The sequence below is a fragment of the Lupinus angustifolius genome, chromosome LG15, assembly GCF_001865875.1.
Source record: "Lupinus angustifolius cultivar Tanjil chromosome LG15, LupAngTanjil_v1.0, whole genome shotgun sequence".
Taxonomy (NCBI): Eukaryota; Viridiplantae; Streptophyta; class Magnoliopsida; order Fabales; family Fabaceae; genus Lupinus; species Lupinus angustifolius.
The window spans coordinates 19,706,876-19,726,860 of NC_032023.1; the positions used below are offsets into that span (position 1 = coordinate 19,706,876).

The 19,985-nt window shown below is 32.3% G+C and overlaps 3 protein-coding genes across 4 annotated transcripts; 1 reads left to right on the forward strand and 2 right to left on the reverse strand.

The window, feature by feature from the left end:
* LOC109328487 (zinc finger protein CONSTANS-LIKE 4-like) lies at positions 1,346 to 2,759 on the reverse strand. The gene is made up of 2 exons (XM_019561971.1): positions 2,038 to 2,759; positions 1,346 to 1,808 (listed from the first exon to the last, which is right to left on the reverse strand). Exons 1-2 carry the CDS (start codon positions 2,647 to 2,649, stop codon positions 1,509 to 1,511), a joined length of 912 nt encoding a protein of 303 aa, XP_019417516.1. The 5' UTR covers positions 2,650 to 2,759; the 3' UTR covers positions 1,346 to 1,508.
* On the reverse strand, positions 7,282 to 8,293 carry LOC109327584 (protein GLUTAMINE DUMPER 5-like). The gene has a single exon (XM_019560764.1). The coding sequence runs from the start codon at positions 7,981 to 7,983 to the stop codon at positions 7,501 to 7,503; it is 483 nt and encodes a 160-aa protein (XP_019416309.1). The 5' UTR covers positions 7,984 to 8,293; the 3' UTR covers positions 7,282 to 7,500.
* LOC109327402 (uncharacterized protein At1g32220, chloroplastic-like) lies at positions 13,158 to 19,395 on the forward strand. Of its 2 annotated transcripts, XM_019560535.1 has the most exons (11): positions 13,158 to 13,296; positions 13,622 to 13,739; positions 13,832 to 13,920; positions 15,267 to 15,322; positions 15,443 to 15,498; positions 16,134 to 16,227; positions 17,443 to 17,522; positions 17,980 to 18,022; positions 18,196 to 18,287; positions 18,736 to 18,955; positions 19,014 to 19,395. In XM_019560535.1, the coding sequence occupies exons 1-10, from the start codon at positions 13,241 to 13,243 to the stop codon at positions 18,913 to 18,915; spliced, it is 864 nt and encodes a 287-aa protein (XP_019416080.1). In that variant the 5' UTR covers positions 13,158 to 13,240; the 3' UTR covers positions 18,916 to 18,955; positions 19,014 to 19,395. The 2 variants fall into 2 exon arrangements, with proteins under 2 accessions (XP_019416080.1, XP_019416079.1); XM_019560534.1 differs by having other exon boundaries at positions 18,736 to 19,395.

Sequence of the window (19,985 nt, forward strand, 5' to 3'; positions counted from 1 at the left end):
ATATATATATATATATATATATATATATATATATATATATATATATATATATATATATATATATATATATATATATATATATATATATATATATATATATATATATGCTCATTTGTCCTATAAAAATTTACTGTTGAAGATTGATTTAGGCAACGACTGAGAGAGCATGATAGGATATATTTGAAGCACAAGGAGATAATTATTTTTAAGCGAACTGAACTATCATCACATTAGTTATAGACGAAGAGTTTAATATATATACACTGACGGTGTAAATTATCAACTATTGATTTCTTAAATATTATTGACTCTCAAATAAAAGTAACACAAATCAACGGTGGACGATGCACTAATATTATAATACACTATCAGTGCATATATTTTAAACTCATAGAAGAGCAAGAGCAACATGGCACAGATTTATAGTAGTTAGGCGCAAAAGAGTATCTTAAGTTTAGCCCTCAAGGTAATTGAGAGTTTTATATACTGAAGATAACCTTCGAGTTAAATTAAAAGGATAATTTCAATTCTTATAGCCTCTTCAAGTTAGGTAAGTATTTCATTTTTTAAAAGGGGAAAAGTCCCCTACAGGTTATATCTATTTAGAACAGAAGATAAGCTAATTGAGATCCTAAAACGAGTAATCATTAATGTCTGTATATATCAATCAAAAAATATTTAGTGGCTTATGCTTTAAAATAAGATTGTAAATGATTTTGAAATAACTATTCTATATAGATATGATATGAACATGAACTTTTAATCGAACTGAACAACAATCACATGCAGCTTCTAATTGTTCTTCAATAATCTTCAAGGTTTCTTCTGAATAGAGTTTTTAAAAGTTTGCTGAACCTCTTTTCTCTTAATGCTTCTTACAAACCGTCCTTCCCAAAATACTGCATTATTGCATAGGTGTCTATAAACCCGAGCACATTCCCTCGCGTGGCACGCCAAAATGTCATGACTCGTGAGGTTCACTATCAAAGTGAAATAGGATACATCCAAAATTTAGTTTTGAAGTTTAGTAATCATTTGGATAGAGTAGCATCATTTTGATTAGTTCCGAATGACACTCATAACTAAATAATCGTAGATATTGTCTGAAATAGACCACCTTAGGTTGTTAGATACTTAGATTGGATAATATTGTTTAATGAAAGAGAAAGGGTTTAAAAAATGATTAGTGACTGAATATAACAATTAAACTATACGTACTAGACCAATGGCATCACAGATTTGGATAAGCTAATCCACGTGCAAATCAGAAAAACAGCCATAGACAACTTTATGCGAAGAAAGTGGTATTGCCAATGCACCACGAACCAAGACATAAACTAACAAATAACTGCCACAAATTTCATCCAAAATGAAGACATAAAACAAACATAAAATAGTTCGCAAAAGAGTTTGCAACTTGGCATTGCACGATTCAAACAAAAAATATATACATGACTCAACATATTATTACACCGCTTGAAAGACAAAAGAAAAGACATGAAATTAAATTAACAGGTCGGAACGACACCGTATCCGTCAACTGGGTGAGAATCAGCATCGGAACGTTTCGCAAACCTTCCTTTGATCCTTGGCCTAGTTTCTGCATACGCTTTCCTTGAAGCGTAGCGAATAGTTTTCTCGAACTTTCTATTCTTCCTCTTCTCCCTGTACCTCATAACCCTAGCTTCTCTATCCGCCGCCACTCCCACACTGCGATTCCCTCCCTCCGCCACCGCCACCTTGCTGTATATCTCCGTCATCGGATTCTCATCCGGCACCACCCCTACCTCTATCGACGATGACGATACCTACACAAATGAAAATAACCGCGTCTCACGTTATGTCTCTATTTTCACGTAGCTAGGGTTTTAAATTGCACCATTAATTGTTTCAAATTGCGGTGTGCAACCGTAATTGCGGTTTAGTACTTTCTATAACCTCATCGAACACATTTTTATGTAATTGCAGTAAATACAGTTTAAATCATTTTGAAGAAAAGTAAAAGCAAAATCTCATCCTCAAACTAATTGTTCTTACACTATGACTCATCGGAGACTGTGACTGTGAGCTGTGGAACTTGTAAGAGTAGCTGAAAGGCTCGTTGTTCTGTACGGGAACAACACCATCCGTGACACTTGAACTTTTCTGCTGCTGCGGTTTCAGATCGTAATCCAGATCTACGTAAGGAATCGGTTCAATTTCAGCATACGAGTTCAGATCTGCGCCTTTCGGGTTAGGAAGCAACCACGAAGCAGCCTCAGCCTCGTCGGTGCTGACGTCAGCATTAGCATCATTAGCGAAGAAACGGTGATCATCGTCGGGGAAATCATCGAAGTGAGATTTAACGGAGTGAATGGATTGGTCATAGAAGGGCGTGACAGGTACGCGCTCATGGCGAGCAGCGAGTGGATTAGCGGTGTGGATGTCGCGGTCGCAAGCGAAGCAGAGAGAAGCAGCATCAGCCTTGCATGTAACGTGAGCAGGAGCTTGTTCACAAACATCGCAGAGAGTGACACGTGGATGGCGGGAGGCGAGTTTGTTAGCGGCGTGGACATTGGAGTCGCAGGCGGCGCAGAGGAAGGCGGAGTCAGGTCGGCAGTAGAGGGTGGCGGTGGTGGATTTGCAAGAGTCGCAGAGCTTGGAAGCCATTATTGGGAGATGAAAATGTGAAATGAGTTTGGTGAATGTGGTTGAGGTAAAAGGTTGAGAAGTGTGATTTCTATCTGGTAGGGTAGGGATATCTGAGAAGAGCTAATAGGAGAATGACGCGTGGGTTAGGCTTAGCCCTTACATCTTTATCCTCACCAACTCTAAATGCATTTATTCTACAAAATTTCTTAAATGAATTGACTATAGTATTTATATTCCATTAATATATCATCTATAGTATATTTATGTTAATCAATGATATTTAAGCATAAATTATTGATGATATACAGTTCAAATATACATTATTTCTCTTTTTATATGATCAGTGTGATGTTTATCATTTATAGTTAATTGAGAATAAAATGTTTCATGCTAACATGATATAATTTATCTTGTTAAATCTGCTCATTGTACGATATGTGTTTTATTTTTTATTTTTATAATATTTTAAAATGAAAACTTTTAGAATGAGAGAGAAAAATAAGAAATGATACATGTGTCAAAGAATGAGTGTATTTAAGGATATAATTTATTTCCTGATTTAAGAATATATTTTATTATCTATTTAATTATTATTAATTTCTTAAACAAAAATTTGGTACAGATGTAATTAAGTTAAAGGAAATATCTTATATTATAAAGACATATCCAAATGGTATAAGAGTCGATGTTTAATTATTATTTTGGTTAGTTACAATATAGTATAATAATAATTTAAATATCTCTTTCAAATTATTGATGCAGTATGTAATAAACTAAAAATAATAAATAAACATCAATTTTTTATTATTTGGACTTATCTCCACGATTTAATATTTTTTACTTAATTATATTCTTCACAATTTTTTGTTTAATACATATAATTTCATTAAAACTCAAAGAAGTTAGTATAAGAAGTTTTAACTCAATATGTATATTATACTCTGAATTTTAGGCTTATCTCATTCTCTTACATTTTATTTTGTTACCTTAGACTCAACAAATCTCCAACATCAATGTAATAAGGGTGTAACAAAATAGATTAGATTGGTTTTGGGTTAGTTTGAGAATCGAGCCTATCAAATTTGGTAGGGTTTGATGAGATTGTAGTTCATCACAATTTGGTGTAAAAAAATCAAACTTAGCTCATTTAACGTGCATAAAACATGTATTGGATGGGTTTTCTTGAAAAAAATAAAAAGTCCAAAAAAAGTAAAATAAAAAACCAAATTATTACTATAATACTTATGCACAATCCATATAAAAATTTATATATATAGTCAATGCATCAGTTACTTATACTTTTAATTAGTAGTCAATGCATAATTAATATTTGACAATGTAAAATTTTTTTTAGGGCATACATTTTTTTCTTCATCACTTTAATGCATACGTGCACATGTAAGAGGGGGGAAATCCTAAGTTAAAACCCTTGCCTTCTCTCGAATTTCATCTCAATTTCACAAATTTGAAATCTTGACTTTGTAAATCCTAATTTTGCTCATGTCTGCAAGACAGAGGGAGAAAGAGTATATAATGGTTGTTGCATGAGGGAATGTTGATGCCGACGGCAGTGAAGGTTTGAGAATTAGATAGAAACCCATATATAGAATTCCAACAATGCTCCTGAGAACTCAAGGTTATACAAGGTAGTTAAAGTACAACGATTTTCTGTACTCAAGTCTATCCCAAACCAATTATAATATACAATATCAATTAAAAAATTAAATATTTATAATTTTATCTATTTTTATTTTATTGTAATTGATTTGAGACAAGTTTTGAGTGACGGTAAATTTCCATCCTATATGAATTGGGAAGGCAACGACAATGGTTTTGTTTAGAGTGTTGCAACCTGTAATTCACTCTTTATCATCCTATTCTTATTTTTACCATTAAATAATATTAATTATTTATGGAAAACTCTAACTTGCACTCTTATATTGATTAAAAAGGTAAAAGATATAATATCATATTCCAAGTCAATGAATTTTAAACATTGAAAATTAATAAACTTAATATTTTAATATAATTTTTTTACTAATTTATTCCTTAAATTATACCATCAAGATACTCATTGATAAGTCTCATTATTTATTTTTTTAGTTTCCTGCAAGTATCCCTATATTGGAGGCAATCATATCCGAGTTGGAAACATTCACTGGCATGTGCGACTAACTCTTGTAGTGGATATTTTTTATCTACAAGACTCGAACCCGAGACATTGCTTAAGAAGAAAAACATGTACCATTTGAACCAACGCCATTTGATAGTCTCATTATTTATATATTAAAAAACCTAAAAATATATAATGGAAACTAAATGGGAATATAATCTAGTAGTTAAATACGTGGAAACTCTCTATAACTATAATAATTGTTGATCTTTATTCTTCATATAACAATGATGAGCACATCTAAAGAAAGATACAAATTGATAATATTTTGATTACTTTTAACTTTTAAGTAGCTTATATTATATTAATTATGTATGAAATTTGTTCGATATAATATGCATGTCATTTTTAATTAAAAAAATAGAATGCATAGGTATTGTGGGATAATACAAGCCAAACTCTCAAAAGGCCGACCCTGAAAATGAGGAAATTAAATCTATAATTGGGCCTGTTTGGGCGCACATGTTTGTTACACTTATTAATGAATAAGGGCTGGGAAATCCAGCAAGCTCAATCAGTGTTGAAAAAATATTTCACATTTTAGTTATTTATTCTATGAAGATCGAATAGTTTATATTTACATAAAATTCATAGTTACAATATGGACTAAGTTTTTTAATTTACTCTCTTCTCTTTTATTTGAGGGACAAATAAAAATCAAGTTACAAATATGGTCCAATCCAAAGCATAAAAATTTAAGAGGCCATTTCTGTTTTTTATAAGCCACATAGTATAACATTATATTATAATCAGGGTATGTGTAATTGTGACCGGTTTTCTACTAGGACAATGATATATAAAAATCATATAGCAAATTATATATAGATAATTAAGTGGGGTTAGAATCTTCTCCTCTTCCTAATGGAGAAGAGAGTGTTGTTTTTACTTTTAATTTTAAGAATAAATATATCTTTTTACTATAAATAAAAGGACACAAATAATGGAATGGGTGGTTCATTCGTAGAAGTATAATATTTGTAACCAATTGCAAATAATGGAATTGTACTTGTTGAATAGCTTAGCCAAACTTAAGCTAAGGATTGAAGCACTTTTGGAGTAGTATCTTCTCCATTTCAGATTATTCTTTTAATGTGTATATTTTTCTCAATAAAGCAATTTTCCCTCTTAAGGAAAAGATTTTCATTTTGGAGTATTATTGAAGCAATCCATGTAGAGGAATGTGGATGATGGAGGGTGAGTAGAAGACAAAGAACAAGCACAGCAAAAAAGGAGAAAACAACAGGCATACATAGATAGTATCAAAGTTTTTGACCATGTCTTTATATTATTTATTTTTAATTATTATTGACTTTTAAATAAATTTAATATAAATAAGTAAGGGTATAGATCTTTACACAATTATTACATTTATGTGATTGAAGACAAGGCTAACCAAGTAATGAGGGAAAAAGGGGAAAAAAACATACATACAAATGATACAATGTACATAAATTTCTGTTAAATTTTATTCACTGTTAAATTGACAAATTTCTTTTAAAAATATGATTTTCATTGATATACACAACTTAATTGAAAATGTCTTAGATAGAACAAAAGCTTATTAGAGATCAACTCCTCAATTGCCTTTAAAATTATTGTCTTCATTTGAACTTCTTCTATAGTTGCCTTTATTAGTTGGGCATGTGCAGAACCTATGAAAGTTTTTCATAGAGGCTCAAGTTTTTTATATACCTGTTTAGTTATTTATATGATTATTATCTTTATCTTGACATAATATTATTGTAATATTTTATAATAAAATTCGATCTCTTGTTCTGCTTTAATATACGAGATTAACTTATAGACATCAGCAAGGGCCATTTTCTGTAAAAGAATATTGTAAATCTGTACATTTACTACACATCATGCACCCATTTACCTAGTTGATAGTGTTTCTTTAAAAAACAAAACCCCATTTTTTTAAAATATTCAGTCAGGGTTGTAATTTTCTCTAAAATATAATAAACCTCTACAAGAATGAGGGATCCCAAGAGTTGTTCAAATTTTATTTTTCAATATTATGAAAGACAGTTTAATTTCTTGTTTTGTTGTGTCTTACATGTGTCATAACTTATAAGTGATACTTTATTTATTAATGTTTAGTTTACAAATTATATGCATCACTTTCTTGTAAGTAGGATGATTAATACGAAAATTTAGTCGGAGAATATAACTCGATGACTAACTCCTTAAATCCTGCATACCAGTTGTTCATACTTAACTAGTTAACTGATCCTCTGTAACAATGTGCTCTAGTATTAAAAAAGAAAGTACATACAAATGCAAACAAAAGTGTACAATTAACAAAGAAAAAAGATAGTACAAAATGTAGATTTCCTTGGATTGAAAGAAAACTCCTTCAATTCTAATTCATATCCGATTAAATTTGCACTTTCAGACTCATGGAAGACAAAAAATAACGCTAAATAGCCAAAACCAAGGGGGAAAAAATATATAAAGCAAATAAAAAAGAACAATTCTATACCCATGACTCTGTCTTTTCTTAAATCTAGACTACATAGATTGGATTAAAATAGCAGTAGCTACAAAGGAAGAAAAAAACTAACCATGGTACTTGATTACAGTAGTTGTTGCATTTACCAAATTATCATATTTGCATGCAATTGTCGGAAAATGTAGCCTCTATAGACTGCTAAAACCTTAAGCAGATTTAAAACTTTGTAACAAAGTTGTGACTATGGATAACTTTGATGTGAAGTAGTAGTTGTAGCTTGAATATCATTGTCCATATTCTCCTTTAATCTCTGAGAAGTTTCATGATTTTGTATCTGTTTATCATAATCTTTGCCAACTCCATGACAGAGAGAAGTGCAGTTGGCACAAGCAGGGGTGGCTAAGAAAGTGGGTTTATCATTTCCAGCCATAATGACCAAAACCTTCTCATCATAAACCTTCTTCATAGACTCATTTTTTTCAGTTGGGTCATTTTCTCTTTCTGGACCATTTTCCAAATCTCTTTGTTCATTTTCACTGTGCAATAGACCCGTGAGTTTCCAATAAGAGCATGCTAAGATCAAAAGTGCAAAAGCTATGAGACCAAGCATCGCAGCTAGTCCTCCAAACAGGTATGGAATTGGAGAGTGCCATGTTGAACGTTGAGTACTATTTGTGTCTGTGTAGGTTAATGAAGAAGTGGTTGTGGTAAGAATGGTTCTCATTTTTTTATTTTATGTTTGTGGCTTTTGGGGTGGGAGAGTATTTATAAACAAAGAATGTACCTTGCTTTGTTCTTCTAAACTAAGGTGGTGTAACTTGGAGGGTAAGGGTAAGGGTAAGGGTAAGGGTAAGGGTAAGGGTAAGGGTAAGGGTGGGGGGTCCTTAAAGTTAGATCACTTACTCTGTTACTTATGACTGTGAGTGTGAATGATCGATGCGTGATGGGTTAGGTAGTGGGGGATTTTTGAGTTTTTGTGGGACTAAATGCTGGGGTGGGGTCCTGTGTTAGGGAGTGATTCTTTCATCTCCCAAGAAAATGAGAAGTGAAAAAGACTAAGGGAATCTCTTTATCTACAACAAATGCAAAACCAAAATTCCAATTTTTTACTAGCTTGTAGACTTGTAGTTGTAGGTGATAAAGGTTGTAGTATATATTTGTGAAGGTAGATTGTAATCGTGGGATAGAGTCAATCTTAAATATTGCTCTTCAATGTGATGATATTATTGCTTTTTACTAACATAGAAGCATGAAAGAGCAAGGTTACCGTATTATTTAATATATAGTAATAAACAATGCCTCTTGGAGGATGATGTAATCTCATAAGTGAAAAAAAGAAGGAAAAACTCTTATTCACTTTAGGTGAACCACCTTCCAATGTGGGTTATTGGGTCCCAATCCATGGACACAGTGAAAGCGCACCATATATATTCTTTATGATTAGATGTTTGTATATAGTGAAAGTAACAACAACCATCGACAAAGATAAAAGAGAATAAGCAATGTGTGTAAAAGTAGAAACAATGCTGTTGCAGCTTTCCTTTTGTTTCATCATTTAGATTAGATTTGGATCTGCATTCATCTTTATATAATCACAATTGTATGATGAAATTAAGTGTCCTCATTCAACATTGTTATTATTATTTTTTTGTTTCTCATGGGAGACAATCCTGTCCGAGCTAGGAACATCCACAGGACGTGGGGCTAACTCTCCCAACGAACATTTTTTCCATCCACAAGACTCGAACCCGAAACCTTTATTAACAACATTGTTATTATTTATTATTATTGAGCATAGAGACTACATATTACTCTTTATTCATCATTCTTGTTTTAGAATAATAGGAAGATATATCTGATTAGGTGTTTCAATTGTCATTTTGAGAGAGTATATTATTCGTATCAATTATCCCATTGCAAAATTCTTATTAGGGGTTTTGGCAGACATATAGCACAACATATTATTAAGTCAAATATATAGCAATTGCATAAATGGAATGAAGTTCTTATGATTGGGAAGACTAACAAGTAAATGGTCCAAAACATTTCATTGGAGGTTCTCACTGTCACTAGTGAAATTCAGCTGGTAATGATAGTTGGTGAAGTTAACTATTATACCATGAACCCATGATGCATTTTACTCAAATAATTTTTTATATGAGCACTTATGTGAATATTATTATAATAGTTCTTCCTTTTACTTTGAATGTTGAAAGTTGATGAGTAATCCATTTTGTAATATTCAAGTCAATTATGCCTTTATTAAATCTTTTATCCATATATGACTAGTCCATAACAGTTTTTTATCCAAAAAAGGAATAATTATCCATCATTGCCAAATACATATAGTTGATCGATATTACTGTAATACTACATTTGAGGACCTTTTCACTATGCATAAATAGTTTGGCTGTCTCTGTTTGTGATGTTTCTGCCAGTGATAAATACTCCTATTCTAAGCACAACCATATATAATTCTGTGCACGCCGATGCTGGAGCCGTTTTAATTTCTATGTCTATAATATTAGTGGGAATATGCCTCTTAATGCTACCACCTGTGTAGTCCTAATTGTAATAATAGATTAGGGATAGTGTCAAGTAGTGCCATGGACCCAAAATGTTCTGAATAAATTCCATTTTTTGACATTTTTTTTTTCATTTTTTTTTCTCGTGTTTACATAGTTTTGGCTAAGACAAAACCATTATATCAATGCCTTAATATCACTAGACAAAATACTTAATATAAGGGTCAAATCTGTAAGGTGCAAATGGAGTGAGTTTCAATACACTTATAATTTAAATAAATTATTCATCGACCAGTTTAGTTTGAGGTGGATTTGTGATGGCCCAACTAAGATATGAAAATAAACATTAGCAGATCTAGATGCTTATTTGTGATGTGCCACCCTATTTTTAGTCATCATATATATTTACACTATGATCGAGTGGCATAGGAGGAATATACTTCAATACTATATAATATACTTAAATATTAAAACTATAGTTTGCAAAGGGGAAAATAAAATGTGGTGACTAGTGTCTAATGTGATGCTGCATATGAAATTTGACAACTTCAACTATGCAACATGTGTCCCACATTTAAATCATTATCTTCCAACAACATACGTATATGTGAGGACCAATTCGTACCATTCTGATGAGTGCTTGTTTGGATCACTATACTTAGCAATGGCCACATCATGATATGCTCCTGAAACCTTACATAGTTACATGTAGGTGGTGGATATACCTGTTAGTTTTAGAGGTAAAAATATAATCTTACTTTACATCAAAATACAAATTTAATATATATTGTTTTTTATAAGGAACATTCCTTAATTCATTATGGAATAAAGTAGTTGAGTCTTTTCACAATATTGGCATCTTGTACAGTTTAAGCATAAGATTAATTTTTATTTCCATACATATATATAACTATACATAACCTCTAGTTTAATTTAAGTATGGCCAATCTAGCTATCCTTTACGTGAAGTAGGGGAAATTCTATTAAATAAAATATTATTAAATGTCATTTTTTTCTCAACCCCAATTTATACTTGTTTTGACAAGAAGAAATAGTGAGAATATGCATTAAGTAATGTTTTCCGTAATTTATTAGTAGAGAATTATAAGAAGGTTTTCCCCTTGTGTAGCAAATATATAGTTGGAAAATAAACATACCAAATCATAGCTCATAGGAACACCCTTTGCCTTTAACATCATATAATGTAATTCTCCACTTGATGATGCTTCATTTATTATGCTTATTATTTCAACATATATTATATTCTTTCACCTATTCCATAGTCCCACCCCCTCCTTGAAATGCCCTCTAAGTCTCTAACTTTGATTCTTCATTTGCTTTGAGTAGTTTTTATTCGAATTGACTCATAGGTCACGCAAAAAAAAAAAAAAAACAAGATTCACTTTCCATACCTACGTTTTTTTATCAGCTAATCCATCTCAAATATCTCTCTCTTTGAACTATTTTACTGGATTATGCTGTAATCATGCAATAACCACAAGTCAATGTAATTAGAAAGGTAACATTATCCACTAGATGACCCAAGAAAAGGGAAAAACCCACCAAGCAAAAACTTGGACACAGAAATTAATCAACTTGGACACAGAACGCATGTACAACAAAAACTTCTAGCCTGAAAACCCCCATAGTCATAGATAAAATAAGCTGTTATATTTTCAAAAACCGAGTTTCTTTAATATAAATAATTTAGTCTCAGAAATTTCATTTTATCCCTATGATTAATTATCCTAACCAAAGAAATGTATATTTTGTCTCAAATATATGTCACTCCATGTGTCATGGGTTATAATCCTAAAGCAGAGTCTTTCTTTCGTCATAGCATATTAAATGATTTGCGGACCAATAGTTAAGAAAAGTCCTTTTGGCTTGCAATTGAACCAAAAATCTTGTGTTGGTGGGTGTTAGTGGTTTAAGTCACACCGTTGCTTCTTTTCTGACCAGCAATCATTAATAATATATCGTGATAAATATTGAAGAAATGTAATGTTTGGAGCAAAAGCGAAGTTTGTGACATCATTTATCATTATAGCGCTTTTTACTGTACTGATGTTTAGATATTTATAACTTCGTTTTTTGGTCACAAAAAGAGAAGGTTCTTGTGTGATTGGAATCAATAAATTCTAATCAGATCTAAGTTAATGATTTAATAAACATCCATATAACCTTAATTCATAAATATAATATAACGATTTAGACGTATCCATAATCATCAATCTTATCCAGTGATCAAAAGTGGGCACGGCACTTTCCTAGGATGATAATATTTGGTGTTGGAATCTTTTATTTAAAAAATCACCAACTTGGGGTGATTTGTGACGAACGGCTTCAGTAATCATGTATAAATTATATATTATTTCATATATATAACCATTTCAATCTAGGAAAGATTCGAATCAATGCATTTTAAGATGAATTAATATAATTATTTTGGGCAGACCAAACATCACTCATACTATTTTTGACATTCACAGACATGGTTTGCACATTTATCGACACTTTTGAATATTTAATATCAATTAAATATTGGGTAAAACTTATTCAAGCATCACATTTCCAAAAATGTGTTAAAAAGATTCATTATACCAAACACAACCATATATTATATATTGTGTATATAAACATATACATTAGCACCAGCTGAATCAGCTATAATAATTATATAGAATCAATTCTAGCATATATATATATATATCTACAAGCACACCTTAAATATCCAATGTTCTGCTTGTTCCCCCCTTAGGCACAATTTCTAGCGTGCTATTGCTATCAATACTAAGCTTATACAAAATCTGCTATTCTCAACAGCATCTAATTTTTGAAAAACTAAAATCTTTTATTTTCCTTTTCTTCGTTCAATCATGTATGTAAGGTTTTCCAACTTGTAACTTCTTTAATTTGGTATCTTATGCCACTCGCATTAATGGTAAGTTCCAGCTATCACATGTCAACTCACTAACTCAGCTACAGTATTAATTCAACTCTAAATTATAGTTTACATATTAGGAATTTATTTTAGCTTCTGATCAGATGCAACGTAATAATGCACAAGCATTAACATCTTCCTTTACTTCTCTGCAAAAGAATAGGCCCATAGAAGACCCAAATGAAAGGGAACAAGGCCCATATAATAATACCCACATAAGTCATTTGTGTATGTGTATAAAGTTATATTTGTTGCTCTGTACTTTATTCTTTTCTTGGGTTTTCATTTTTCAGTTTTGTGTTGTTACCAGAATACAAGTGAATGAATCAATAAATAAATACCTCGTTTGGGGTAATGAAAAAGGTTGAGGTTGGAATAGAGCCACATGTGGTTAACACGGTGCTGCCACGTGTCTGCTTAAGTTAAATACATGCTTCTATTTTCATATATACAGAATAGAAAGGGTTGTTCAATTGAAAGGAAACTGAATTGAAGTTAATAGTTAATCAACAATGAGAACACTACTCTCGCGCTTGATCCATTCCCCTCATTCCCTTTCCAGACTCAAGTAATTACCTTCTTACCCTTTCGTTTCCGCCTCCATTCCATTTCATCGTTCTCTTATTGTGTCATTTATATATATTAATTAAATCAGTAAGACTGTATACATCTATCATTTTCCGACTCCACTACGTGGAAGTCGGATTAAATTGAGTGATATCAAATTAACAATGATGTTCAAATTAAGTGTGTAATTTGAGCTATTTTATTTATGGCATTCATAGGATCAACTATGGTACAAATGTGTTTTTAATTTTATGCTTAGTTCTGGTGTTTATTGTTTGATTTCATCACCTGTTAATTCTGGTTTGTTATCTTTTGTTACATTCAAGTGCAATGGCCATATCAAAGAACGTGAGAAATCTCTCCACAGATTCTAACACGGTGGATGAGCCCTTCAAGGTTAGAGAAGCAGGGACTGTAAATGTGCCCCCACCACTAACAGAAAAGGTACTCTAAAAATTAAAGTTCATAATAACCACAATTTTTATGTGTGTATGTCTTTTCTGACCTAATATTAAATTGCAATGTTATTATTAAAGTTGCTTGTGTTGGGAGGCAATGGATTTGTTGGATCACACATTTGTAGAGAAGCCTTAGATCATGGGTTCACTGTTGCCAGTCTTAGCAGGTTTGTTTTATGCTTTTTCGTATTTGTGACACCTATTAGTCTTTCATGCATTAAGTATTCTGTTAGGATTTAAGCTCATGAGGAGAGCCTAACCTAAAAGACTAGTCTATTAGGTGGGAGAGCCTCATGGCTTAAGTACCACATGGAGTTTACTATTCTACTCAATGTGGGACTCCTAACATTGCTGCCCCCTTTAAGGGCCGACGTCCAGCTTTCACTCTATCGGCACTGACCCGATGGTAGCCCTGTCTTTTTTGGCGACTTCACTCATCTATCAGTGTTCGGTAATTACCTTAATCCAGCCTATTGGTAGCCCTTTCCGTGACGCAACTCTTAATGAAAGCACCAATTGTTAAGGATTAAAATTTGTGCAGTGAACAAAAGAAAGCATAAGGAGAATAACCTAAAGAGATTTCTGGAAATTTATCATATGATGGGTAAAAAGGTGGTGGTGGTTGATTGTAAATGTAATATGGAGAATACATGTCATGGGTAAATAGCAATCTACCAAGAACACTATGGAATTAACTACTCCTAAGAAAAGTATAAACTAAGAGGATAATAAAAGAGTAAATTCTTCATTTTTCATTGATTCATTGTTGGGTGAACAAACATACTATTTAAAGAAATGAAGAAATCCTAAGATGATGATGACCACCATACAAGTGTCATCATCTAATACTATAATAACATTCTAGAAATATTATTTGATTAAATCTAAATAACTAATCATAATATTCTATCCTATCCCCTTTCTAATAAATCTCATAACAAATATAATAGCATTAACATACATCCTATCATATTCGAACTGTTAATCCTTTTTCCTTATGATTATTATTCATGGAAATCAGGATTGTTATGAGATGTTAACTCAATAGCCTGCTGTGTTTAAATTAAGTTGTGCAAAGTCATGTAACCTCATTTTCATATTTATCGTTTAACACTTATGAAGCACGGGCACGTCAAAGATGCTTTATTGATAGTTTCGGATACTTCCAACCATGTTTTGCAACATTTTGCATTGGTTTTTGAATTTTGATGCCATTATAGATGGGAATTCTTCAATAGTTAGATAAATATTAACATTTTATTATGTTTACGATGACCACACTAACTTAGCAAACATTGTTCCTCTTTTTTTAATTTAATATTTATGCTTTTATGTTAACGTTTATTTATTATATATCTTTTATCATAGCTCTATCATTCCTATATTTCTTATATTATGCCGATCCTTGTATCCATGTCAGTGTTGTGCCATATCCGTGGCACCGTTCTTCCTAATTAGCATGCTCTCATTGAAATGTGTTTACCTGTTCATCCACACCTTGTTTTACTTCCAGGTCTGGTAAGTCATCCCTTCATGATTCCTGGGCTAGCAATGTTGCCTGGTACAAAGGTCCGCTTTCTTTATTTTTAGTTAATTTTATTTTGTGCATTTTCCTTGTAGAAAGTATCTTTGTGGGATGCTCTAAAGTCTAATAGTTCTAATATATCTAAATTGTCTTCCCATAATCAGGGAATCTTCTTTCAACTGATTCATTGAAGGAAGCTTTCAATGGTGTAACTGCTGTTGTAAGTTTTAACTTATCTTGTTATAATGCCTGATAAATATTTTGCAACTAAGACTAAGATGAATCCCAAAGTTGCAGGGGTTTTACTCATTTTCTGTTTAACCCAATTACTCCAGTAAGAATCCCAAGTGCTTTGATCAAGTATTCACTTACATTTTAAGAGGAAAACTTACCTTTTATTATTATTTGAGATTTACTGTACTTTTCCACTTTTTACCATAATTGTATGAAACTAGCAAGTTTTACTGCTTAGTTGAAAAAAGGGTATTCTATTATAGTGGGAAAACTGAAAAGTTGAGATGCAAGCCTACAAGGTGTGGGTACTGGGTACTAACTTGTGACAAGGTAGGTAAAGGTGGTTGAAGCCTGGCCTCCAGGCTCCAGCAATGTTGAATTTAGGTAGATGATAAAATTTGATTGAAGGCTACATAAGATGGTGTAAGGAGGAATAAGAACCAGAAAAACAAGATAACAGATTGATAAGTGAATGTTTGTGATTGATTGGGAGACAATTTTACCAAAAGAATTGTAGTAAACATAGCTTACGAATGTCCAAATGTGTTTGACTTGGGAGAAAATTTTGTTGTTTGTGAAATATTATAGGTTTATTGTGCTGACTTGTGTTTCTTTTCTAAGATCTCTTGTGTCGGCGGTTTTGGCTCCAACTCGTACATGTACAAAATTAATGGAACTGCTAACATCAATGCAATTAGAGCAGCTGCTGAACAAGGTGCTTGAAGAATTAGCACATTCATCCTTATTATCAGCTTTTAAATTCTAACTATCATTATATTTGGTACTACTGCTGCTACTTATAGTCGAAGGGGTAAACCCATGCTGGCATCTTTCTTATGAGCTGACAACCACCACCACCACCAAGCCTTATGCAACTCCGTTGTATTGGTTACATGGACCAAATATTCCTTTGAGCTTATTAAAGAAACAAAAATTGGAAGAAAAATATTTTACGATTAATAACTACTAAACTCCTGTTGAAATGCATAAACCCTTTTAAAGATTAAATAAATAGTAATTTGCATGTTAATATTAAACTTCTTGACATTTCACTGAGAATATCTTAATACTTGATAGTATAGTATCAGAACTTCCCCTCTATAGGGGTGTAAGAGATCATTATGAATGACACAGCATTATTATAACGATATTTAATCTACCACAAGCATAAGACAGCATTAGCAGTTTAATGCCACTTCATTGCAGTCAAGGATATGGATATATGCTAGTCTTTGCGAAGCATACTAGGCTTCAATATTATGAAAAGAAGACAATTGTGGTTTTGCCGTATCACCATTTGAAGTACAAAATTGTAAACTAGTTAAGTCATGAGACTCTCCCAAGTCCCACCTAATAGACTAGTCTTTTGGGTTAGACTCTCCTCATGTGCTTAAGTCCTAACAATTTATTTTTACCAGAATCAATATATCAGCTCATCTACTTACCCGTGTCACTGTTGCAGTGCAAGAGCTAGCAGCAATCACCAAGTCTGTTTTACCCCGGATAGATTTCTAGTCAGTAGCCACCCTTCTTAGCCCAAGCACAGTCATTAGGTAGTTATTTTTAAAAAAGAAACAAGAGAGTGTACGCATCTCTCTCTCTCTATACGTATGTGTATATATATATATATATATATATATATTTCTTGATTGAATTCTCCGTACAATATGTATTTATACTCTAAGCAGCTTTAAGGGACTAAAGTGACTAAATTTCAGGGACCTAATTATGTTTTACTATCGTTCAGGGACTAAAATGACTGACAGTTGTCACAGTAAAAAACTAAATTGCTTTATGTGTAATGTTAGGGACCAAATTGACTGATTGTTCTCATTTTGGAACCAAATTGATAATTTACTCATTAGTTATTGTCTCTTCTATAGTATTTTGGCACTTAGTGTTCTTTGTTGATTTTACCATGGTCCTACAGGTGTCAAAAGATTTGTGTATATCTCTGCTGCTGACTTTGGTGTAATAAATTACTTACTGCAAGGGTATTATGAAGGAAAGGTAAGTTGTCCCACTCTTTGCTGTTAAGGATATTTTGAGGAATGAATCACCAGTTGATGAAATCTGGCAGGAAATTTAATTCTAAAACTTTGCTGAAAAATGTTAGAAATTTAGGATCATTGCCTATGTGATGGAGAAGTATCAACAATTTTCTTAATGTTTATTGTCTTTTAATTTTGTGTTCGTTTTAAGTCATTTAAAAAAAAACACTGGTTTCAGTGGTTGGCTTTCTCTCTTTTGTTGCTGCTACTATTTATGCTTTACTTCTTAAGTCATTAATTTATGATATTCTATATTCCACCTCTCTTTTTCCCTCTATCTGGAACGAAATACTTAAGAAGTACACTCACTTCTATTTCTATTTTCTACAGAAGAGAAAAGTAGTTATGTACACTTGATTTTGAGATATTTCCATTTTAATTTCATGGAAGTTATATGTCATGTCTTATTTATGTAGAGAGCTGCTGAAACAGAGCTTCTTACCAAGTTTCCTCATGGAGGTATGTATTAAGTCTCCTAACATATTCTACAATGTCTGTAATCAATGTGTGGGGTATGTAAAGTATGAATAAGATCGTTGGAACACTTTGAAAATCTGTTAAAATTTTATCTTCAATCTGGTAATCTATTTGCTACACTGATGGTTCATGATTTGGGCCATGCCTTTTTACAGGAATAATTCTGAGGCCGGGTTTTATTTATGGGACTCGAAGTGTTGGGAGTGCAAAGATACCACTTGGTGTAATTGGATATCCATTGGAGATGGTAATTTCACGTGCTTCTCTAGTATGGCATGGACCTTTCATTTTCAATCGTGATGTGTAAATATTTTTCCTCCTTTGTCATTAATAAATTTGTATATCACATGAATACAGAATATGCTACTTTGTGCAAGGTTTTCCCCATCCTTGCACTCATGTTTATTAGTAATTCATTATGGTTTCTCTCATTCAGTTACAATTGTCTAAACCGTACACCATTTTGTTGATTGAGTTTTTTGGGTGTAGGCATTCTAAAATTGAAGTTTGAATTCCTCTTTCTTACGATCAAAGTTTGATTTTTCTTTGGTAATTCATATGTTTGCATAGCACATTTTACCCGTCACACAAGTTTTAACTAATGCTTAAAAATGCTTTACTTATCTTGAATATCAGGTTAAGAATTTTCTCGCTTCCTTTGTTTTTGACTGTGCTATTCATTCTGAGTGTTGCAGGTTCTCCAATATGCTAAACCATTGAGCCAGATACCACTTGTTGGGCCTTTATTGACACCTCCTGTCAAGGTTACTGCGGTGGCAAAAGTTGCTGTAAGAGCTGCTACTGATCCTGTTTTCCCTCCTGGGGTACTTGATGTCTATGGAATACAACGTTATAGTCACCCTAAGTCAAAGTAGAATTCTTTTCCATTTTTGTTTTCTGGGTAAATCTGATATGGAGCAATTCTTTGCCTCTGAAAATCTGTTTACTATTGCTAAACGGAGAGTATTTCTCCATGCCATTTCTTTAATAGAATAATATCTAAAAGTGGAGAAGAGATCCACTTATTTCAAGAGTAGGTAGAAAAAACTATTTCATATCTTAGTCATCCATTCTAGAGAAATAAATTTAATGGTTAAGATTCAATCACTACTTCAAACCATTGAATTTCCCCAGAATGAATGGTTAATATGTGAAGTAGTTTTTTTCTACTTACTCTTGTTGTCAGTGGATCCCTTCCTCTAAAAGTGTGTGATGTAATCATTGATTGTTCCTAGATTTCAATATGATGAACTCTGGTGCCTGATGTAATTACCCACGTTGTCTGGTCGATGTATAATCGAACAAGGTTTTGTTACAAGACTTTCAAGGGAAATAAAATATGTTCCATGTATTGCATAACTTTGTTTAGCCAAATTCCTTAAATTCAACTATTTTCACTGTGCAAAGAGGGTTGCATTCGTATGATTGTATGCCTGTAAAATAAATAGGTATTTGATTGAGAGTTAGAATTTAGAGACGAATGTTTCGTTATTAAATTTTATTTACGATAAATATTATGATGTTATTTGACCCATATAATCAACCTCATAGTGAGAATAATGTTTCATTGTTGGTATCTGAAGTAAACAAGAGTAGGTCAGAAAATGAATGGTATCAATTTTTTTTTAAAGAATATTGAATTTGATTAGTCCAGAATCCAGAGGCCTGATTTATTTATTTAACTAAGTTCAAGAAAGCCTTGTATCTGTTAATGGGGTGAAAAAGAAAAGAGAGGAGCCAAAAAGCAAGGCCTAATTTGTTTGACAAATGAAGCATGCATCATGTGAGGTTGACGAATCCAAACCTTGCTAGCTTTGAGCGTGTAAGAGCATATTGAGCTCAAAGCACACGAATAGAAGAAAAAGAAAGTAAAAATAAACAAAATCTCAATTAACGGCTTTTGCTTTTCAACATTTTCTCCTCACTAATAAAACAGTTTAATATA